This window comes from Ricinus communis, chromosome 5 (genome assembly GCF_019578655.1).
Source record: "Ricinus communis isolate WT05 ecotype wild-type chromosome 5, ASM1957865v1, whole genome shotgun sequence".
In the NCBI taxonomy this organism is placed as follows: Eukaryota; Viridiplantae; Streptophyta; class Magnoliopsida; order Malpighiales; family Euphorbiaceae; genus Ricinus; species Ricinus communis.
In genome coordinates this window covers 11,650,535-11,672,859 of record NC_063260.1, presented here as the reverse complement: position 1 = coordinate 11,672,859, position 22,325 = coordinate 11,650,535, and the positions used below count along the sequence as shown (strand labels likewise).

The following is a 22,325-nucleotide window of genomic DNA, read 5'->3' as shown; positions in this document are numbered from 1 at the left end:
AGGACATTTTGAGTGGTTAAACAAAAAGCAAAGTTTGGATTAATTTTATTTAAAATTGAGTTTTATATAAAATTTATTTATAAATGAATTCTGCATATGATGTGTTGAGTAATAATTACAAAATTTATTTGAAATTACATGAATATTATTTTAAAATAAATTACAATAATGCATAGAGAAAATATATATTAATATTGAGAGAAAGAGAAAAAATAAGGTTGAAAGGATTATGTATAATAACTATTGCGTTTAATTGTTCTAGAGGTCAAAAAATTCAAACCCATATGATTTTTCGTAAACTTAGCCAATCCTTTTAATTTTGATAAAAATAGCCTGGATTATGAAATCATTAGCAACTTTAACCTATTTTCAATGTTATTTAAAATTAAGTGACATAATATATAAGGTGGCATGACACTAAGTAACTTTATTATTAAATTTAAGTAAAATTAAAAATTAGTTGAAAATGCAAATAATATTACAATTCAAACTATTTCACCAAAATTAAAAGAAGAGACGCACTTACAAAATATCACAAGATTTAAACACATATATATTTTGAGATTTAAATTTTTTTATATGTATATTTATATTTTGACGCATAAAATTTAAATTTATATATATTTTTATAATTATTTTATTATTTATGATTAAATTATATTTTTATTAAACACTAATTCTAATATTAAAATATAATATATTAATTACATTTTAATAAATATTAATTAATAAATTTATTTTTATTATTAAATAATAATTCTAATTTTATAAAAAATAATATTAACTATATTTCAGTATAAAAGTCACGACCCAATCCATGAGTACGTGACCAGCGCTAGAGAATGAGTAAGCATAAGCCCATAAAAATCCGTAGCAAGCGGAACTAATCAATAATTCAATTAAAGTATAATTTTATCCAATATACCATTATTTCATTACTAATATCCATCCCCATAATTACAATAGAATTTATATTGGTTCATCAACAATAATAAAATTAATAGATCATCATATTGTTATCAAGTCGAATAGAAATAATAAGTTTGAAGGTAAATACTGTGGAGTATCTAAAAATTTAAATAATTAGAAATACAAGAAAAATAGTTATATTAAACCCAAAAAAGAAAAGAGTCGAACTGCCAAAATGAGAGAAACTGCAGGCCACCTAATTTTTACCTAAAAATTAAATTTGAAACCGTTAGTCTCGAGAGAGTTAAAATCATATAATCCAAAGTAAACATAATTATCGCTATAAAATAATTATTTAAATAAAATATAAATTATTATGAAATAATTAAAATGCGTGTCATGTCATATTTCAGATAAATTCAATTTAATAAATACAGGACGAGAACATCAGCAGAACCATATGCTCCAATTCCATAAGTTATTCGGCTCTCTTATTTCAATAAGATTGGCGCTCAGAGAGCAAAGTTCAACCAAGGTCCTTAAATCCAGTCTTTTCACTTAATTACTAATAAAATCGGTGCCCTAAAGAGCAATGCTTGACCAAGAACCTTTTTCCTGAAAAGTCAGAATTTCTATCAGTCTAGAAAGCTTTGCTCGACCAGGGCACAACATATAAATATTTTTTTATTATCTGCCTATGAGTTATACAGATTCGCAAGCAGTCTGCAACTCGTCACGTGGCATGTTCTACTTTAACCTCATCTCAAGATTACAATCATAGCATCAATAATAATATTTAAGAATGGCATAAATCAAAAACAAACTTAATATTATTCAATAACATATTAAGCATTAAAATTAAATAGCATTGAGTATGGCAGACATAAAAATTATATGCAGCAGCAGCAGGAGCAACAACAATAATAATAATAAGAATAATATTGATAATAATAAAAATAATATTAATAATTATTATAATAACTATTAATCAAATAACATTGTATTTACATTAGATATGACTCCCTCAAGTTGCTACTACGCCTCGGGCGGAATGGACTGAACAGTCAGATTATCTATCCATAGAAATAATTCAATTAATAAAATTATTTCATAATTAACCTAGGCCTAAACTCCTAGAATATAACGACCTAATAATTTTGACTAGAAAATTCTGCCGAAAATTAGGTAGAAACTCTCTTAAAATACAAATGTTTACCCCTTATATAACAGGTCCAGAACCTACTAAAAATACTTCTAATATTCATTAAATATTTAATAAGATTTTGGCCACAGACTCCACAACATAATACAGTTTCCAACATTAATATTTATTTCATAATTCAACTCATAAATGATTTCTGAGAATTTTAATTTAATTATTTATAGTCATAATTATTAATTACACTAATTAATCCATAATACTTATAATTAATCTAACATTTAATTAAATTAAATTTATTGATTATTTATAATTAATAATATTTTATAAAATTATAAAATAATGTTTTTAGTTAAAATAAATTTTACAGAGCCAAAATTTTAAAATTCTGCGGGTCAGAAAACACTAGAATTCAAAAGCCCATATAGTCAACAGTTGTAAAAGTTCGAATTACGTAAAGCTTGAGATGCGTGGAGTACACATATATATAAATATCTTTGCCGGAATCCGAACGGAAACCATTAGATCGAAGTCGGAAAGCTTCTACTTTGAGACTTGAATTGAGCTAAACGACAACGTTTGGGACGAGAGATAGGTTGTCTGAAGGTTGTTGATAGTGAGGAGTCCATTTTTGGCGTCAAATTTGAGAGAATAGGCCGGCAAGATGGTGGTCTAGAGGTGACAGCCGAAGAGGACAACTCCACCCACTTGAAGCAGTTGATTTTCAGCGAAAGGGTGTAATGGAGCTTACCGGTAAGAAAGAAAAAAAAAAGAGAATGAAGTGCCTTAGGTGGCTGATTGGTAGAAAGAGGGTGGTGGTTACGGAAGAAAATGAGGGAGGCGTGGGTGTGCATCGTGAGGAAGAAGAAGAATGGGAAGAGAGGTGATTTTTTATTTATTTAAAAAAAAAAAAATTTAGTCCCTCCAATTAATCCTAGCTACAACAAAATCCCCATCCTCGATGTTTTGTTCACTACCCCCTTATATATATTATATATTATATTATATATATATATATATATATATATATATATATATTTTTATTTACACACTTATACATAATCCTTAATTAAAATAAATCAACATTAGTTTTAAACATGTTAAAATTATAATTATCATACAAATAGACAATAAATAATATAATTTAGATTTATTTATATTTTAAAAATAAATACACATATTAAAATTAATTTAATAAAATTATGATTTATTTATTTAAAAATATAAAACTATTAAAACTCACCAAAATCAATACATTATAATTATTTAAAAATATAGAAGTATATAGTACTTATATTAATTAGTTACTGAAACAATTATTAAATGCTCCACATAGTACTGAAAAATACTTATTTACTAAAATGTTTCAAAATAATATTAAAATTAAAACTTAAAAATTACGAAATATTACATGATATTAACTAATAAATTAATTTTAATTAAATAATAATTTTATTTCTAAAAATAAATATTTTTAATATTATTTATTAATAAATCAATCTCTTAATTATATATAATCCTAAAAAATAATAATATTTGATAGTATATTTTATGCAATACTAAAATTAATTTTTAGGTATTTTTAGCATAATTTTAATATTATTGTACTAATAAAAATTTAAGATCAAATAATTGAGTATATATAATTTATCATTAATTTTTAAAATATTATAAATAACTATTAAATAATTAAAATTTTAAATATATTTATAAATTAATTTTATAATTAAAATAAAAATAACTGTCATCCAATATATCGGATAAACAATTATTTTAACTAAATCTTTTGATTTAATTTAAATTTACCTAGCTTTGTAAACTCAGTAAAATGCAATTTCAGTAAATTTTCATTCCGATTCTAAAAATTTAACAATTAAACAAAGTTCTGAATTAAGTTTAAATTAAAACCAAAAATGACATTTATTTCATCCATGAAAATTTAAAAACTACTCTCAATAATCTTACGTTATGTTTATTTAAAATAAACCCTATGCATATTATAAGACGTACGTACAAACGCAACCTGTATATGTTTGATATAAAAAAAATATATTTAATATTTTACAAAAATTAGAAAATAAATCCAACTTGGCAAATTTTATAAGATCACTTCTTTTTTAAATTTACCATTTTGTTGATTTATTTCCTTTTCTGCCTTCTCTATCTATAAATTCTTTTATTACGTACTTTTCTCATAATATATATTTCAGTTGAAAATACAATTTTATTTAACAAAATAAATTCAAATTTCAACCACATACAACATGAATCTAATTTATTCACCTTTTGAACATTTTAATTATTATTGATCAATGAGAAGTATAAGTGTATAAATGGGAAAAATCCAAAGAACATGAGAGGACCGGTACACTTGCTAATACTTTTCATTCCCTTTCAGCAATCAGTTTTCCTGCACTCACTCTCTTTTTTTAATAAAAAGTAAAGATGTACAAAGAACTAAAAGCATCTAAAATTAAATCTAATAACACTAAATGATATTGAAAGAGGCCGCAAGTCAAGGCATAAAGCAGCCAAAAATGAACAACTAACTCTGCCGTATCTCAGGAATAGTACAAGGAGATCTCGCAAATAAATATTGCAGTTAAAAGGAACAGCAACTTTGTGTCTACTCCTGATGCCTCCACAAAAATCAGAAGTGCATGCAGTTCTTACAACACAAGGAAAATTGTCATCATTCGCATAATTATAGTAATTTTTAACAACAAAATCCTTCAACATACTAATACCAAATCCTTTTCTTCTTTCTGATTCGCAAAGCAAGATTCGGAAACAAGTATGTGCGCCAATTCTAAATTTTAATGTTGAAGTAATCTGGATCAAAGTGATGTAACCTCACATACCCATCTTCACCTCCACTTGAGAAACTACAAAACCAGAAGCACATCATGTAAGACCTTTAACACCTATTGTTCATTCCAAACTATGACATCAGCACATAATTTTATGACAAAATAACTCATTTAAAGCCAGCACAAAGCTTTGAGGCATGCACGGCCAAATCGACTGCTGTTCTTCATTAGCACCAAAACAATAAGGATGCCAATAATACTTGCACTTCACAACCAAATAGACTGGCATATGCGACCAGAACAGATGAAATCTTGAAATAACTAAGCAAACCAGAAACAGAACTAGCCCATTGCACGCTACATGTCAGAATTAATATTCTGCAAATATTACCCTAATTTTCAAGCTAATAAAATATTTTGGCAGGCACAAAACAGAATATACATTATATACACTGACTTATACAAAACTAGACATCAGAAATAGAATTCAATCTGCGTCTGATATTAAAATCAATCAATGAAAGGCATAGCATAAAAGATAGCAGGAAACCATACCTTTTACCATCAGGGTTGAATGCCAAAGCATTTATAGGTCCGAAATGACCTTTCACACCTCCAACTTCTTCTTGAAGAATCTATACATGATAAAGTCACACACATTATAGAAGGTTGCACAATCATGCCTCAGTTTAGAGAAACAACACGAGCATTAAAAAGAAAAAGTAACCTTGTCATAAAATTTGGCTTCAAACTTCCCAGCACGGTGATCAGTAGTAGTAACGGCTGAAGCGTCCTGACCACCTCCAAGAACAACCTGTGGAGTACAGAAGCAGTTATGTCCACAACAAATAATGGGCGGGAAAGAGGAGGGAAGGGAATATGGCCCCTCCTTTAGCAGCTAAAACCGTCATCTAGTGTCATTCCTTTCATCAACCAATATAAAGTTAAAAGACCCACTTACCAGTAACACACACCTCTTCCTAAATAAGGGCCAGAGGCAATCCCCTATCCTTTGGCACCTCAGCATTAGTGGGCAAAAATTGGTCGTGGAACCTGCAACCTCTTGGCCTCAGGCCCAGCTTATTATCCCTAGACTATACAATATTCCTCACCTACCAGCCTAAATGCCTAAGAACACAAAGCATCTATCTAAACAAAAATTAATCAGCATAGCCTCTGTAGGAAGCCTCTCCTCTTATCATATCCATAACCAATGAACCACACTGGAACATATCACCATTAGAACATTGGAGGTTATTCAAACACAAGTAAGACCCATTAATCAATCTAACATCCAGTTAATAAAAAAGCCATTCAACTAACAAGATTAATCTCTGTCCAACTTATAATTGCCAGACATCTTCGAGATCATCTTAACTCGAATAAGCATGTTCTTCAAACTTTTTTAACTCAATAGATATTAAATCTACAGCAACATATCCAGTCCAAAATAATTATTATTTAAACCTTCTCATTTCCTGAGAAATTTTAGCATAGCTATAACTGTTTACCTGAAGACAAGATCAAAATCACTAACTAGTTACAACTTATTGGGACAAGATAAAAATAACAAAAATAAAAGAATAGGACAAAAGAAAGGTTTCTTGGTTTTAACTTTTCTATATTTTGATGACCAATGTCCAAGTAATGGTTTGTTATGATGCCTGCTAAGAAAAAAATGGAACAAAAATTGCAATCTGACATTAGCAAAATCACCAGTTACTCATTTACACTTACATGATCAAGAAGTGGAGACATTGTGACTGCATTGACAGGACGTTCTGTCACATAGGTCTTGATAAGAGTTAACGTTCTGATGTCCCAAAGCTACAAGTAGAATAATAACAAGCAACATAAGCAAGGTAGACAATTCCACTTAACAGTGTGCTTTGGAAAAGCACAATATGAGACGAAAAAAATGATTGAACATTTTTAGGTAAACCTGGACATTTTACCTTCGCAGACTTATCTAGAGAACCAGTAAGGAAATGTGAACCATCGGAAGACTTCGTAAGTGATGTTATAGTCTTCTTATGTCCAATTTCCCGATCAGACTCCTTTAGAAGTTTCCCAGTCTGCAAGTAAAATGTATAAAATCAGCATATGCTAAGTTAATTAGTGAAAACCAAAATCTAGAAGAATTAGGAGCTTGAAGCACTGTCAAGGGCAACAATACAAATTGATAAAACACCCAGAGTCTGCAATGCTCAACAATCATCTTTGAGCAATTTTGTTACACACAATTCAAATGTTTCTTGGTCCCATAAAAGTTTTAGATTTTACTTCTTTCCATGGAACCTCAGGAATCTTCCAATCTATCCCTTGCTTAACAGTTAAGAACGCACAACAAAACCTTTTTGAAAAAATAAATCCCAATATACTGTTAATATTTTGCCAGTTTTGCCTCTTCTAAAACAAGCCTATTCTATTCTCCAAAATCAATTAGCCTAATTCATGAAGCATTCAAAGGATTAACTAACATATAGTTTTACGCATTTGTCCTCTATTTTGGAATTTCATTTGCTTCCAGGATCTCCTACATCTGAAAAATTACTATCAAAACAAATGGTTGGTTACCTCAGAATCCCATATGCGAATTACAGCATCTTCACCAGCACTTAAAATAGTCTTGTTGAGGGGCCCCCAGACAGCTCTATTAATTCTTCCCTGTGGGCCCTTAAGAACAAGCACCGATTCGCCAGTTTCTTAAAAGGGGCATATTAAACAAACTTAGAACTGGAAAGAACTATAAACAAAAACCTAGTACTATGAGCAACAAACAACAAAGTATGCATTCGTAATTGAATTTTAACCAAATTTAAAATGAAATTGCATAGAGAAAGACTTACGATTATCAGGATCCCTAGCAATGCGTTTAACATGAATAGCAGAAGGCAATTCCATGAAAGGATCAGTAGTAATAACAGCAAGTTTATCACCGACTGAAAGATCAACAGCCCTGGCCGGAGAGTCAAAATTAAATGAGTACAATTGAGTCCCCGTCTTTACATCCCATAATTTCGCTGTCTGGTCCGCACTTCCAGTAATAAGTCTCATCGAATCTCCTAAACAGTATTCACAATAATATTTTATAGAATAATGAAGAAAGATGATTTCTAATATAGGTAAGTGAAAAAGATAATTACTTGAAACATCGCAGCACCAAACAGCGCCGTTATGGCCCCTATATGTGCCTAACCGCTCGCCGTTATCGGCGAACCAGACAGTAGGGGTGTGGTCCTTCGCGCATGAGAATAAGAGATCACCTTCTTTGTTGTATTTTAAAAAAGTTAAGGGCCTTTCATGCCCTTTCATCAATATTGGTCTCATCTTTTTAGCTGATTTTGATATGCTCCGATCTGCAATCCGACTAAAAATTTGAGACTTGTTAGTGACCCAGCTAGGGTTTTACAAGGAAATCAATTAGACAGGTGGTGTTGCTATGTATTATTATTTGGCGGTTCTAAAGAAAGAGAATGTGGGCTGGCGGCCTATTACCCATCACCCTAGAAATATGTGGCCCATTAAAATTAGTGACTATTGTATTTATTTTCACAAATATAAAATTAGCATAAATATTATTAAACAACTCAATTAATTTTACTACATCTATTAATCTTTTTTTATTAGAGTTCAAATCTTTTAAAAAGAGTGGCTGACAATATTTTATGTATATTAAGATAGATACATATGAAATAATAAATAAGAATACATTTTCAGTTCATGAAAGAGGAAAATATTATCATATGCTTTTTGTATCTTTTGTATTATATTATTTACCCCATATTTTAAAATTATATTATTCATTCTTTTATTTTTTTGATAAAAATAATCCTTCAGCTAGAAATTTTATTAAATAATGGTAAGTTGGGTTGAATACTATTTATTCTCTAATTTTTATGCAAGTTTTCCTCTAAGTTATGTTGTATTCATTAAACTAAAATCTTTTTATCTTTTAATAAAATTAATTGCTATCGAATAATTAAATTGATAAAAAATTATAATTAATCCATTAATCTGTTAACCTGTTATCAAAATTACTATTTAGTGTTGGAAAAAATTGATAATAAAGATAATATTTGTGTTAACAAAAAGGATCTAATTTATCTTAATAAATTAAAATTAGATTGTGTAGAAAATTAACAATGTCACTGTGTGTAAGTATTTTTAAAATATTAACTATTGCTAGGACTAAACTATGCTACAAAATACAGCAAAAATAAGAATATTAAAATATTTATTTACATCAAATGTCTATAATTGCTTTTTATTAAAAATAAATTTATAAAATAAATAATTTCAGATAAAATTTAATATCAGATTATTAAATTTGAATAAATTAATTTTTTTTATTAATTTTATCTTTTAACTGTGAAACACAATATAATAGTAAAAGAAGAAAAAAATAAGCATAGTTTACATGCTAGCTAAAAAAAAATATAAAATCTGTTTGGTTCAACTAATCAATGCAACTAGTAACTGACAACTGATAAATTAAACCGTTTAGTAGAATTTTATTAGTGATTGTTGTTAGTATGTTAATTTACCATTGAAGGTATAATTTCTCGTTAAATATATCATATTATATTATATAATATTTAATGATACAAATTAATCAAAAAATTATAATAATTAAAAAATTTATAGTTAATTGTTTTAGTTTAATTGTATTTATTATTAAAAATATTCATAAAAATTATTTTTAAAATAGATATCTAAATTTAAACTCTACTAATAAAAATTTCTAACTTCAAATACCACAATCTTAAAAATTATAATTATTTAACTATTAAAAATAATTTTAGAATAATTATTATTTATTTTAAAATATTAAAATTTAATTATATGAAACCAATTTAAAATAAATTATTATCAATAAATTTTAATAAAAATAATAAAAATATAAATAAATAAATAAAATACAATTAGAATTAAAGCAACTGATTTTAGTCAATTATCAGTTATTATTTCTTAAGTATTTACCAAACATTTTAGTATAGTTATTCAGTGAGAAATAACTATAAGCTGCATCAAACCTCTAAACCAAACACTTATAATATATAACTCAATCTATTTAACAATTATTTAATAAAAAATTTAATATATAAAATTATAAAATGAAAGGAAAAACATAATTGATAGATGTTAAAAGAATAGATATTATGAAATTCTGATTAATGCAAAGAAAAATAAAAATATGAAAATGTTATTCTTTAGGAAATATATGTACTTTTTCTTCTAAACCGTTTCCTGAAAAAGAAAATGCACGTAAGTTGCGACAGGTAGTATTGTATATAAAGAGTGCCTGCACTTTGCACTAATCCTCATCCGAGAAATTAATTCCAGTAGCAATACAAGAGAATGAGATAAAAACACTTGCGTTTTATACCAATCTCCGTGTGAGTAAATTAATTTCCACAAATAGCAATGAGAGAGAACTGAGATTTTGCAGTTCCAATCCAATCTATCATCCTAAGCAAATAATGAAATATGATACAATAATCCTTCCAACCCTGAAGGAGATGGCGTCATTATAGATGTGGAACATAGATTTACTTATGTACAAACCATTTGCAATTAAAACCATATCTGCAAGTGGCTAATAGAACATCTGCTCTTTATATGAGAACCTTAGGAGGTCTTCTTATGTTTGTATTTCTTAGCACAGACAATGTAGAGGAGCATATTGACCACGCTGAGTCCGGCTAAGAGCCAGAAGAAATAATCAAGATGACCCTCATTCAGATTATCGGGAATCCATCCTGGCTTCCCACCTACAGTTGTAAAGTATGTTACCATAGTCAGAATAAATGAGCTCAGGTAATTGCCCAAAGAGGTTGTCAGAAGTGACAATGCGCTGCACAAACTTCGCATTGCATCTGGAGACTGTTCATAGAAAAACTCAAGCTGTCCAATGAATGTAAAGACCTCTGCAGCACCTACTAACATATACTGGGGAATTTGCCAAAAGATACTAAGAGGCACAGCAACGTCCTTGTCAACCAACCCAAGCTCGTTAGCAAGCTGTAGGCGTCTAATCTCTACCAAAGCAGCAGCAGACATGGATAAAACTGAAATGAAGAGCCCAATGCCCATCCTTTGCAACTCAGAGAAGCCCCTTTCTTTACCTGTGAACTTCCTCGCAATTGGAACAATGACTGCATCGTATATTGGGACCCAGCAGATAACACTGATAACATCGAATGTTGATAAGGAGGCAGGAGGAATGGTGAAAGAACCAATCGTTGTATCCATGAGCATCCCTTGTTCCACAAACATTGTAGACATTTGAGCGTAGACAGCCGAAAAGACAATTCCTGTTGCCCAGATTGGAAACATGCGAACCAAAATCTTCAATTCCTCCACCTGTGTCACTGTGCAAAGCCTCCATGGATTGGAGAAGTCCCCAGTTTTGGCCTCAGTTTCCGAAATTACAGCAGCTTTATCAAGGCACCTGCACAGAAATAGATCTTCACTTTAAATTGTTTGGTGATAGGTTAAACTAAATGAAACTTCCACACTTCGTAATAGCAAAAGGTCCTGGTGTTAGCTTGTAAAAGCATGACTAAAGAAATTCAGCATTTTCAATGCATTCGGTGAATCAATTGGAAAAGAAAAAGAAAAAGAAAAGCACGGCATCCCAAAGACTCAAATCAATCCTTAGCCATTCTTTGACTTCTGAATCCTATTTGATAGCCAAACCACCCCGCCAATCCAAACTAGCCCTTTTGTACCAAAAGAAACAAATAAATGGATGGTTTAGCACCACCAGAAGTATAATAACTAAGAGAAATGAAAAAGAAAATCACTTCAGTTCATTGCTGTGCTCCATTTTTCTGCTCCCTTCAATGGCAGATTGTCCATCTTGTGTCTCGTATAAGAGGCTACTATCACTAGGGACCTCCAGATTCCACTTATGGAATGATGCAACCAAAACCTGGCACATCCTTGTAATAGGACTGCCACCTGGTTTCTGAAATCTATAGAGGGGTGTGCCTGCGAAGAAGCTTGCAATGGCAATGCCCATAAATAATGCGGGAATCCCAAATCCCAAACCCCACCCAGCATTATCTTGAATGTACACCAGCAAACTACTAGATACAAGAGCACCAATGTTGATAGAAAAATAGAACCAGTTAAAGAAAGATCCCTTCTTCACCCTTTCCTTACGATCTGTGTCGTCAAACTGGTCCGCCCCAAAGGAAGAAACACAAGGCTTGATACCACCCGTTCCAAGCGCAATCAAATAGAGCCCAAAGAAGAATACTGCATATTGTGCTGGACTTGCAGAAGGGCACAGAGGACCCACACATTCAACTGGCTTCAATGCAGGAACTGATGCTGAGAGTGTCAGTGTACACATTCCCTATGCCAATCACCAATTCTTCAGTTATCAAATGTATAAAAACATATAGGAATATCAATAAATGCCGGAAAGGAGAAACATCTGACAATCATATATGTTCCATGAACTATACGATCTTAAAACATAAATATAACTTCACCCAGAGTTTTCTTAAAAATTGTTTAATATCTTCATTGGTTGGTTGCAATTTCAAATCAATCCAATGTCAATCTCTAAGCTATCTAATCTAGTTTCCCGGAATGAATCAAACAGAAAAGTTCACAGAGATACAAATTATTGTTTGTAAGGAAACAATCATCATGCGTTCCTCTTTTATCCTTCTTACACTGTTACCAATGCTAAATGATTTTCTTTAGAATTCCAACCTAATATTTCAGGATTCCATGGAACATGCTTATTCCATAGCTAAGGCTATAAATGAAATTTTAAATAGTTGAACCAAACTAATTACAGCTTAACTCAACTAAGCATTAACCATAGTTAATTGAGCTTGGCTATATGGGTTCTATTTCTCCAGTCCGGACAATTTCGGGCTACATCTTCAGAGAGATGTAAGGCCACAAAGTCATTTTAAACCACTTCCTCTATCTTACTTTAGGTCTACCCCTTCCTTTCTTCCTTTCAGATACCATATAGCAATCCACCTATCTAACCAGTGAATCCAAAAGTCTACAACTCACATGTGCAACCCATCTCAATCTCCATTCTCTCATCTTGTATTCAATGTAAACCACCTTTCTTTTCCCTAATATATTATGGGGAAGTAGCAGAATGCCGAATGTTGGAACTAGTCACAGTTAACCTTATCTCAGGCTCCTAAAAACTAGAAGTTTTGCGATCTTCAGGGGGAATATCTTTTTCGTTTTTCTGTTCTTTTTTACTGTGAAGATGATGTCATCAAACCATAACAATGTTAACCGAAAAAAAAAAACTTGACGAAATTGAAATGCATGTCAACCTCAAACCGAAGTAATAATAACACAAAATTCAAGTGAAGAATCATTTGTTAAACCAAAATGAATGCAAGAGAAGTTACGATCAGCAGTTGTAGCTCCGTTGGCTTGAATATGTGAAGATAATTGGAGAAAAAGATATGTGGGTAATTGAAACCAGATACTAAACTATTTGGTACGCAGGAAAAAAATTTAAGAAATTAACAAATAAACAGAGAGTTCAGCTAATATTACAATGAAGTAGATTGTGGAGAAAGCAGCTATTGTCCAATATCTTCCCCAATAAGCATCTGCCAGGACGGCTCCAATGAGGGGTGCAATGTAGCAAGTGCCTGCCCAGGTGGTAACATTTCTTGCAGCAGCCACATTTCCTTCATGCAGCTTGTTGGTCAGATAAGTAACAAGATTAGTGGCAATCCCATAATAGGCCAAACGCTCACAACATTCAGTACCTGTACGTCATATGATTGTCAAAGAACAGACAAATATGCAATACAACGAACAGTACGAAGAAGAGTGATACAGTACCCAAAATGAAAGGACATGCTTTCCAATTTCCAGTTTTCTGCTTAAGGACGGGATTGCCTTTAAGGTCAACTGAGCCATCTCCAGTGTACAGCCCATTGCTTTTATTCTGAAGAGACAATATGAAATGTTATATGCAAGTGACAATATGCAAGGCCCTAATCTTTTGCTTAGTCAAGTAAACTAATCATATATACAAAGGAAACAAGAAATTACGGATATACAATGAATCCAGGATATTAAATAAAATCATTTTATATCTATTTATTAAAACTATTACCAACTATTTCAGTTCTTTCTTGCTAATAGTAATAACACAAAAAAAGGTTGTTATACATTTAATTAATATCCCTGCTGTGCTGCTACAGTAACGAGACTCAAACTTAAGGGCAAATAAGCCTAAGAGAATACATGTTTATATCTGCCATTGTAAACATAATTAACAGCCTAAACAAATCTGCCAATCACTCAAATTATCAGAACCAAACAGATCCCAATCCCAAAAAACGATCGAGGCTTTTACTTAATCATACATTGAACATAAAAAAAAATGGTGCAAAAACTACCAAAAGCAGAACTAGTTGCATGGACAAAAACAAGATTCAAGTTTTCCTACTAACAAAAGATAATTGAGACCGCCCTCATCCCATATCACTAAGGAACAGATGGAAAGAAACAGAAAAAAATTGCAATCACAATTTCATCTTCAGTTCTCAATGGAGTTAAAAGAATTAAAAAGTCAAAATCCGGAAACAAATTTCATAACGTTTACATAATACTATATTCAATTACTCAAAACACTAAAAAAATTCCAAAATTCTGAACGATAACAAATCGGGGAAAATCCACATAATCAACCACAGCAATTAAAAAAAAAAAAAAGGACAGATAACTGAAATACCTCTTCAAGGAGTCCATGCTCCAAAAGGATCGTTTGGTCCTCCACAGAACCCATATTAGAGGACTGGACTCACAAGACTCGGCGATTTCAGCGAAGAAGAAGGAGAAGATAGTTGTTGGATTGTGCTGTGTCTTCTCTTGAAGTGTTAAAGGTGAAGAAAGGGCAGACGCTCGATAAAAGAAAGTAAAGATCCAAAGGAATCTGTAATTCTTCCAACTCCCGAAGTAGATGACGTGTAAGGATTAACAAAGTGGGTGGGGCCCTATTTAACTAGGACCTCGGTGTTTGTGCATTTTCTTGAATTATGCACCACCATAGTCCGAAAATTATACCATTTTATCTATAGATTTTAAAGGTGTATAGTTTAGAAATTTAATACAGATAGTTATTTTTACTGATATGTATAAATTTATTTATGTTTTTGTAGGTGAGATTTAGTTTGATTTCTTTTTTAGGTAGAATTTGATTTACTTTTATTTTTGTGGGTGGATTTACTTTTTTTTGTTCAGGTGGGTAGATTTTTTTTTTGTTTCCTAAGAAAGAAATTAAAGTTAATTATTTTTAGAATACAAATGAAATTGAATGAGTTTTTATTTTATTTTTTGAGTAATAGATAAAACATGTGTACTTCACTTTCCAAAAAAGATTGGAATCAGCTATATTTGCTAAATCTTGAATTAAAATGACTTTTAAAAAAAATTAAAGAAGTGATTTGAATTTCAATGGTAAGTCTAGAAGTCAATTTAAACTTTATTCTTGTATTTTTTATATTACCTTCAAATTTATAGTCTAGTAAGAGAACTCTATATAATTCGGATGAAAGTTTTAAATTCGAGTTTTAAATTCGAGTTTTAAATTTTTTTATAATTAAAAGAAATTTTATTTATATTTTTAATTTATCTAATAGTATTAATGAAATTATTTATCATAATTAATCTAATTAAATAGTTTTATTAATAATATAAATTCTATAATTATATTAAAGATTTAATATCTATAATTCTATAAAAAGCTACCAATTATAATAAATTAATTTTTCAAAGGAGAAAATTAAAAAATATAGGTAATATACTCGAAAGTAAAATAATTATATTAAATGTTTTTTATAACCTTTCATTTCTAATATTATGATTATCTTTAAGTATAATAATTAATCTAAAGTTTTTTAGTTTGACTCTGAGATCAACCTTAATAAAAAAATATAAATATCAAGTGAATAGTAATAGTAATTATATAAATAATAATTTTTAACAAATAAAGCCACTACAAAGCTTTGAAATGGGTCGATCCTAACAAAAAAATTAAATTTCTAGCTTCATAAAGTCAATGAAATTCTTAAGATGCACTATATTGTATATATTAATTTTATTATAATATTAATAAAATTTATTAAATTTTGGTGTAATTTAATATATTTATAATTTATATCATAAAAGCTATTAACGTTATATATTTTATAAAATATTTAATACATAACTAAAAAAATATATATTCGATCTCAGTTCAATTTTAGTAAAACTTTTGACTTTTGATCTTTCAATATGACCGGATTGGATTGAATTTAGAAAAACTAATCGTTTACTCATACATTGCACGGCCACTATTATTATTTTAATTATAAAATTAAATTTATAGATATAATTTAATAAATTTTTAATATTTAATGTTAATTTATAATATTTTAAAAAATAATAGCAAACTAACTATTCTTGATGTTCTTAATTTTTTCTAAACTTTGTTAGTAAAATAATATAAAAAAATATTTTTAAAATATTTATTTGTTAATTCTAATTATATAAATTATCAATATAATTGATATTTTATAATTAAAAATTAATATATTAGTGAACATGATATTAAAAATATTATGTTCTATAATTAGAACCATTATCTAATTATAAAACTAATTTATTAGTTAATATAGTATTAAAATATAATTAGTATATGATAATTTTTAGAATAATTATTATTTAATTAGAAAATTAATTATTATCTAATTAGAAAACTAATTTACTATTAATATATTATATTTAGGATTAGAATAAGTGTTTAATTTATATATCTTATTAATCAATAAAGTAATAGAAAAAATTATAAAATTATATATAAACTTGAATTACATATGTCTAAAACAGTACACATGTCAAAATAAAAATTTTATATATAAAAAATTAGATAGACACATCAAAAAAAATTTAGACCTCATAAATTATAATATATATATATAAAGATTAATAAAAATTTAATGAAATAAAAAATATATAAATTATTCACAAATAATGAACTGTGTGAAAAACATCAAAAGTTTACTGATGATTAATTCCTTAAAAAGGGTATATAAATATTTTAAAAAGTATTAATCAAATACATTTATATGTACTTGGCATATGAATTATAGATTTCATAATTTTTGTCTTTGGAATTTTATAAAGGTAAGGCACGTGAACCGACTTCGACTTCGCGCTCTGACATACTAAATTTAACAAACTCAACCTCTTCAGTTTTTGTTTCCTTAAAGGATTGGTCAATGTTGGCCTATCTACTTAGCCGATCATAGGAATAATCAACATTATAATTGGAATAATGTGTATGTGCACGAATTGTCAATTATGGAATACATGAAAGATGTTGATTAGCTATCATCTTTTTAGTATCATTTTATCCATACGTATTGGAATGAATCGTTGGGATAAATAATTTCATTTTAATTTTTTCTTATCTTTATCAAGTATCTATTAAGATTGACTCTTTTGGTTACTCAATCCGATGTTAACATTAGCTTTCTTTCAATATAGTCATTACTTTACTTGAGCATAGAGATTTTAATAGGATGATCAATTCATTGGACTCAATAATTTAATCAAAAGAATTTATAGTATATTGATTCAAATGCGATGAACTGAATCAAATAAAATATAAAAATAACTAAATTAAATTGAATATAAATTTATTTAAACTATGCTAGGACGTGAATAGTTATATTAAATTTGGATGTTTAAGATACTCTTTTCATCATTTAATTAATTTGAAAAGTCACAGAAAAAAAAAATGTATTAAAGAATCTCAATTGACACCAAACATTCTAAGCCAGTGGATAAATTCAGATTGGAAGTTTCAAAATGAAATGAGAATATATACCCAACTCCAAAATAAATCCAAGCCCATGCATCCAAGGCCCAATTCAAGTGTATATTAATAAAGTGTCAAATTAGACGGTTCATAGACCATAAAGTTGGACATATAATTTCAGTTTAATTGGTAGCTTATATTATGAAATGTTTAGTTAACTACAAATATATTAATGAATAAATATTATAAATTTAAATTCATTATAAAACACAAATATTATTATATTCTGAAATAATTAATAAAATAATTATTCAACTAAGAGAATAAAAAAATCTTAAAAATCTAATTAAAAAGAATTTGGAAAAAAAAAGTATTAAATACCAAACATTTATAATTAAGGTACTGTATATGTATATTGTAACATAATACTTGAAAATGAAATTATTTAAAATGAAAGTTATAAATAAGACTCCAAAATGGTATAGGAACATAAAATAATTAAATATTATAATTAATTTAAAATAGTAGAAAAATATGTTATAATATATTAATTTTTTAAAAAATTAAAAGAAAATAGTTCAAAAAACATATGACATGTCATGTAGGATAGAGAAAAAAAATAAAAAAATATTATTCTCATATATATATATACTGAATTGTATAAAAATTAATTTAGAAATAATTTTAATAAATATTTTATTTATTAATATAAAAATTAATTCTATTAACTAACTTTTTTATCGCGATTTTAAAACAATAAATATACCATAAATACAGAAATTGATAAAAATACAATAAAAAAATTGACAGTCACAATGAAAATGATAAAAAAAAAATTAAAATCCATAAATTGGAAAAAGCCAAGAAGAAGAAGGCGATCAGAGTTCTTTACGTATATAAACATCCAAAAGTTAAGATTTCGCAATTAAGTAATTGGAATGAGTTGGAATTATTAAATGTTTTAATCAAATTATGGAACATTTTTTATGCGTATGAATGTTGAATTAGAATTTTGTTATAGGTGTACCTAACGTAGAACAGTATTTGTAAATTGCAATGATGGACAGAGACATGTTTTAATTAAGGCAACACCATTAAATTAGTATTACTTTTGTAGATTTTCTAATTCATGAAATTTTCAACACAATGCGCACTGTTTTGGACCATAGACCATTTGGTTTCCCATTCTAAGAAAATGATTATTAATTTTCAACTTTTATTTTTTTCTTTTGCTTTTTTTTTTTAATAAAGGAAAAAGAGAAAAACACCACCAACAAACAACAGCATCAAACGACGGACGTTGGTCTGCCAGAGTCAGAAGTGGCGGAATAGACTCGCCGCGTCCTGAATTATAGGACGTCGGTCCATGGTCGTGTTGAGGGGTTGCCGTCGCCTGTTTCTGTTTTTTCGCCGTATAGAAAAAAGACCTTTGAAACTTTCAGCTTTGACTCTGTGAATAACTTCCTTCTGCTAATAAGATACCACCAGCTTTTACACCAAACTACGTAAACACCCCTTCAGATGGCCTGCCTATTTTTCTAGATTCGTTGTGATAAAATGAGGGCTATTATGGTAATTAAAATAAGGTAGCAGCAAAATCTAGCTGGCAATAAACCATAACCTGCTTCGGGGTAGATTTTATGGTCATTTAGTGATCATAAAGATATTGGTAAAAGGTGTTGAATAATTAATGGGGTTAATTATTTATGCTTATGTTGTTTTTATAGACTTTGCTCCGACCAAGCCCACCGACTTTATTTCCTATTTTTGAAAAGTAAAAACCCTCTGTTACCGCAACATCATTAAAATTTGTGTTAAAAATTCATCCAACCCATTGTTTTACTTAGTGGGTGAGAAGATATACAAGCATATTCTTATTTCAAGATATTTTTTGTTTGTATTTTAATATTCGGCGATGACATTTATGTTTTTTTCTTAATATAAAAGTCTGTTCTAAGAGGTCTTTTTTTAACCGGCCAAATTAAGGATGAAAATTAAAACCTCATTATAATTTAGATTATTATCACATATTAAAAGAACATAGAAAAATAAAAATTTATCAAAATTGATCTATAAATCATACTACAATAAATGATATAAATATATACTTGCTACTAGAAAAGAAAACTGATAAATGTATATATTAAAAAAATATTTTCGTGGGTCGAATTATCAAACTAAAGAGATTTTAGCAGTGATAAAGAAAAGAGATTATAATATGAATATATGATATTTTATGTTAGCATAATCCGACAGAAAAATAATATTTGGGGAACAGCAGTGGATCGGCTTTCTTTTTTTTAGTTAATAATTTTTTTACTGATTTTATTTAATTTCTTTTGGCTAGTTGGTTATTACATATCATAAGCTTATATGGAATACTAAGTTTATTATAATTTTTATTTTTTAACCACTTACCCACCAGCACAACCCTTCATTATTAGTTTCTTAAAGAATTTGGATAAAAATCTTTTAAGTTTATTAAAATTTATCTTGTTGCCATCTCGAGACAGAGAGTGGCACTCGGGATTTGGTTCCAAGTGTTTGTAGGGCAGATATCTTTAAAAGGATCTCGAAAAGAAAAAAGAAAAAAAGAAAGATTTTTGGGCACAAAAAGAAGATATATGCAAATGGACAGTGTGTGTGTATGAGAAACCGTGATAATTTCAATGGATCTGCGGTGGAAAATGAACACAATGGAACCATATAGATAGTACTGCACATGATTCACGTAGATAGGGGATGGCCTTATTGATGATCTACTGGAAGCAGGTTTTCCATTACACAGAGAATATAAAATGGACGAATTAATTGCTCAAGATTAACAGCACATATTCTTCGTCTAGAAATGGTGACCATTCTCTATATTAAATTTTGAGTTGTTTATTCCTTTTAAGAATTCCTAACCACCCGGTTGTTAAATATGAAAGCTAAAGGGTAATTTTTTTCAATTTTATTTATTGGAATACATAGAAAGTTAACTGTTTTAGATGTTCATTTAAAGTCTAATAAAAAAAATAACTAAAATTAGAAAGTAAAAACAGCATTAGTGTAATCTTTCCTACATTTTAAACTTGCAGATTTGATACAAAATTTAATAAGAAATTTTAAAGAAATAGTAATAAAAATGATAAAATTAATTGGAAAAAAAAAATCTATATTTCTTAATTGCATGTAAATTAAAAATGATGGAAGTTATGAAATTTTGAAATTATAGTGGAGGTTGTTCTCATTTTTGTCTAGGTAAGCAATGACACAAGGTTGTATTCGCAATTTGAATTATTTTTGGAAAAAATAAAAGGGAAAATAAAAACCAGAAGAAATGACCTTCCGGATTGTATTAATAGGTAACATCTGTACCTGGGGAAGGCAGTACCATATTATTATTTAAAGACTTTTTTTGTTTCTCTAACTACATTAGCTAACCGTCTAATTGACTTCCTAATTCAATCAGTATTATTATCTTCTTCAGCTAAGTTCGTTCATTTATTGAGTGTGAACCATTAGAGTCTCTGGATATCTTTTTTCTTTTATTGACCTTGAACAATTAATATTGTAAAAATAGAACTCCAATACCACTAACCCATTACATTTATATTTATTTATAAGAATTAATAACTTAACTTTATCTGATTTCTCAATAAATTTAAAATTAGTTTTGAGTCAATTAAATTATAAGAGTTGGGAAAGAGAAATGAGAACATAAATTATTTTTGTTTGGAACATATTCAGCTCATTAATTTCATTTAAAATGATCAAAACACGTGGACCTTTTTAAACAGGTGTATTCTATTCCATAAATACTCCTTGGTCTTCAAGCTCTGTGGCTTTTCTTTTTGACTATTTCTAAAGCTCCTTTGACAGGAACACTCGACCGTTTTCCATCAACAAAGCATAACAAAAAAAAAATCAATGTTTGGATGCTCTGTTGATAAGACTAATTGTTTTTGGAGTCAAATTTAATGCTGCATCGTATTTCCTACCAATATCTCATCATATAATTTTTATCTTTATAACAAATGTAATTAAAAAAAATTATTATATATTATTAATATTGTATAATCCAAGATGGTTAGTTATTCCATAAATAGAAAAAAAAATCTAATACTTCTTTAATTATTTGTAAGCAAAAAATGATGTCATATTATTGTCTTGATGGCAAATACAAATATCTTTTAATTATAAGCTAAAAAGAAAAGATATCAAAGAGCAATAATTCCTTCGTTCATTCATAGAAGAGAACTTGCGACATCTCCTTTGAAATATAAAAAATAACGCAATGAGCATATGGAATGTTTTAGTAATATTTTGGATTGACGTGCAATGCACCTTTCTGCTTTGGGGGCAACACACATACTTTAGAAGCATCTTCGCATTTCAGTGGGCAAAAACTAAATGATCAGTGGGTTGCCAAAAGTAAAGCAAAACCCACCATTAGTTTTAACTCTTAACTTGTAAGTAGATTAGATTAGTGTACGATTAACAAGAACGTCTAGGACCCACATATTAATCCCGTATGATTAAATCAGACGGTCTATAAAGAGTAGTTGACCTTTCCGTTATACGACATCAGTTGACACATCAATAAGTAATAACAAATAAATAACGAGGTCAATTTTGGTATTATAAAATT

The 22,325-nt window shown here is 28.7% G+C and overlaps 2 protein-coding genes across 2 annotated transcripts; both read right to left on the bottom strand.

Annotated features, from left to right (window-relative positions):
- Nucleotides 1-4,536: 4,536 nt before the first annotated feature.
- LOC8283317 (eukaryotic translation initiation factor 3 subunit I) lies at nucleotides 4,537-8,326 on the bottom strand. The gene is made up of 8 exons (XM_002521843.4): nucleotides 8,025-8,326; nucleotides 7,728-7,943; nucleotides 7,456-7,583; nucleotides 6,834-6,953; nucleotides 6,616-6,705; nucleotides 5,606-5,692; nucleotides 5,434-5,513; nucleotides 4,537-4,953 (listed from the first exon to the last, which is right to left on the bottom strand). The coding sequence occupies exons 1-8, from the start codon at nucleotides 8,206-8,208 to the stop codon at nucleotides 4,878-4,880; spliced, it is 981 nt and encodes a 326-aa protein (XP_002521889.1). The 5' UTR covers nucleotides 8,209-8,326; the 3' UTR covers nucleotides 4,537-4,877.
- A 1,840-nt stretch (nucleotides 8,327-10,166) lies between these two features.
- On the bottom strand, nucleotides 10,167-14,826 carry LOC8283318 (protein NRT1/ PTR FAMILY 8.3). Its single transcript, XM_002521844.4, has 5 exons — nucleotides 14,624-14,826; nucleotides 13,726-13,831; nucleotides 13,432-13,649; nucleotides 11,688-12,244; nucleotides 10,167-11,332 (listed from the first exon to the last, which is right to left on the bottom strand). The coding sequence occupies exons 1-5, from the start codon at nucleotides 14,675-14,677 to the stop codon at nucleotides 10,510-10,512; spliced, it is 1,758 nt and encodes a 585-aa protein (XP_002521890.2). The 5' UTR covers nucleotides 14,678-14,826; the 3' UTR covers nucleotides 10,167-10,509.
- Between the last annotated feature and the right edge of the window lie 7,499 nt (nucleotides 14,827-22,325).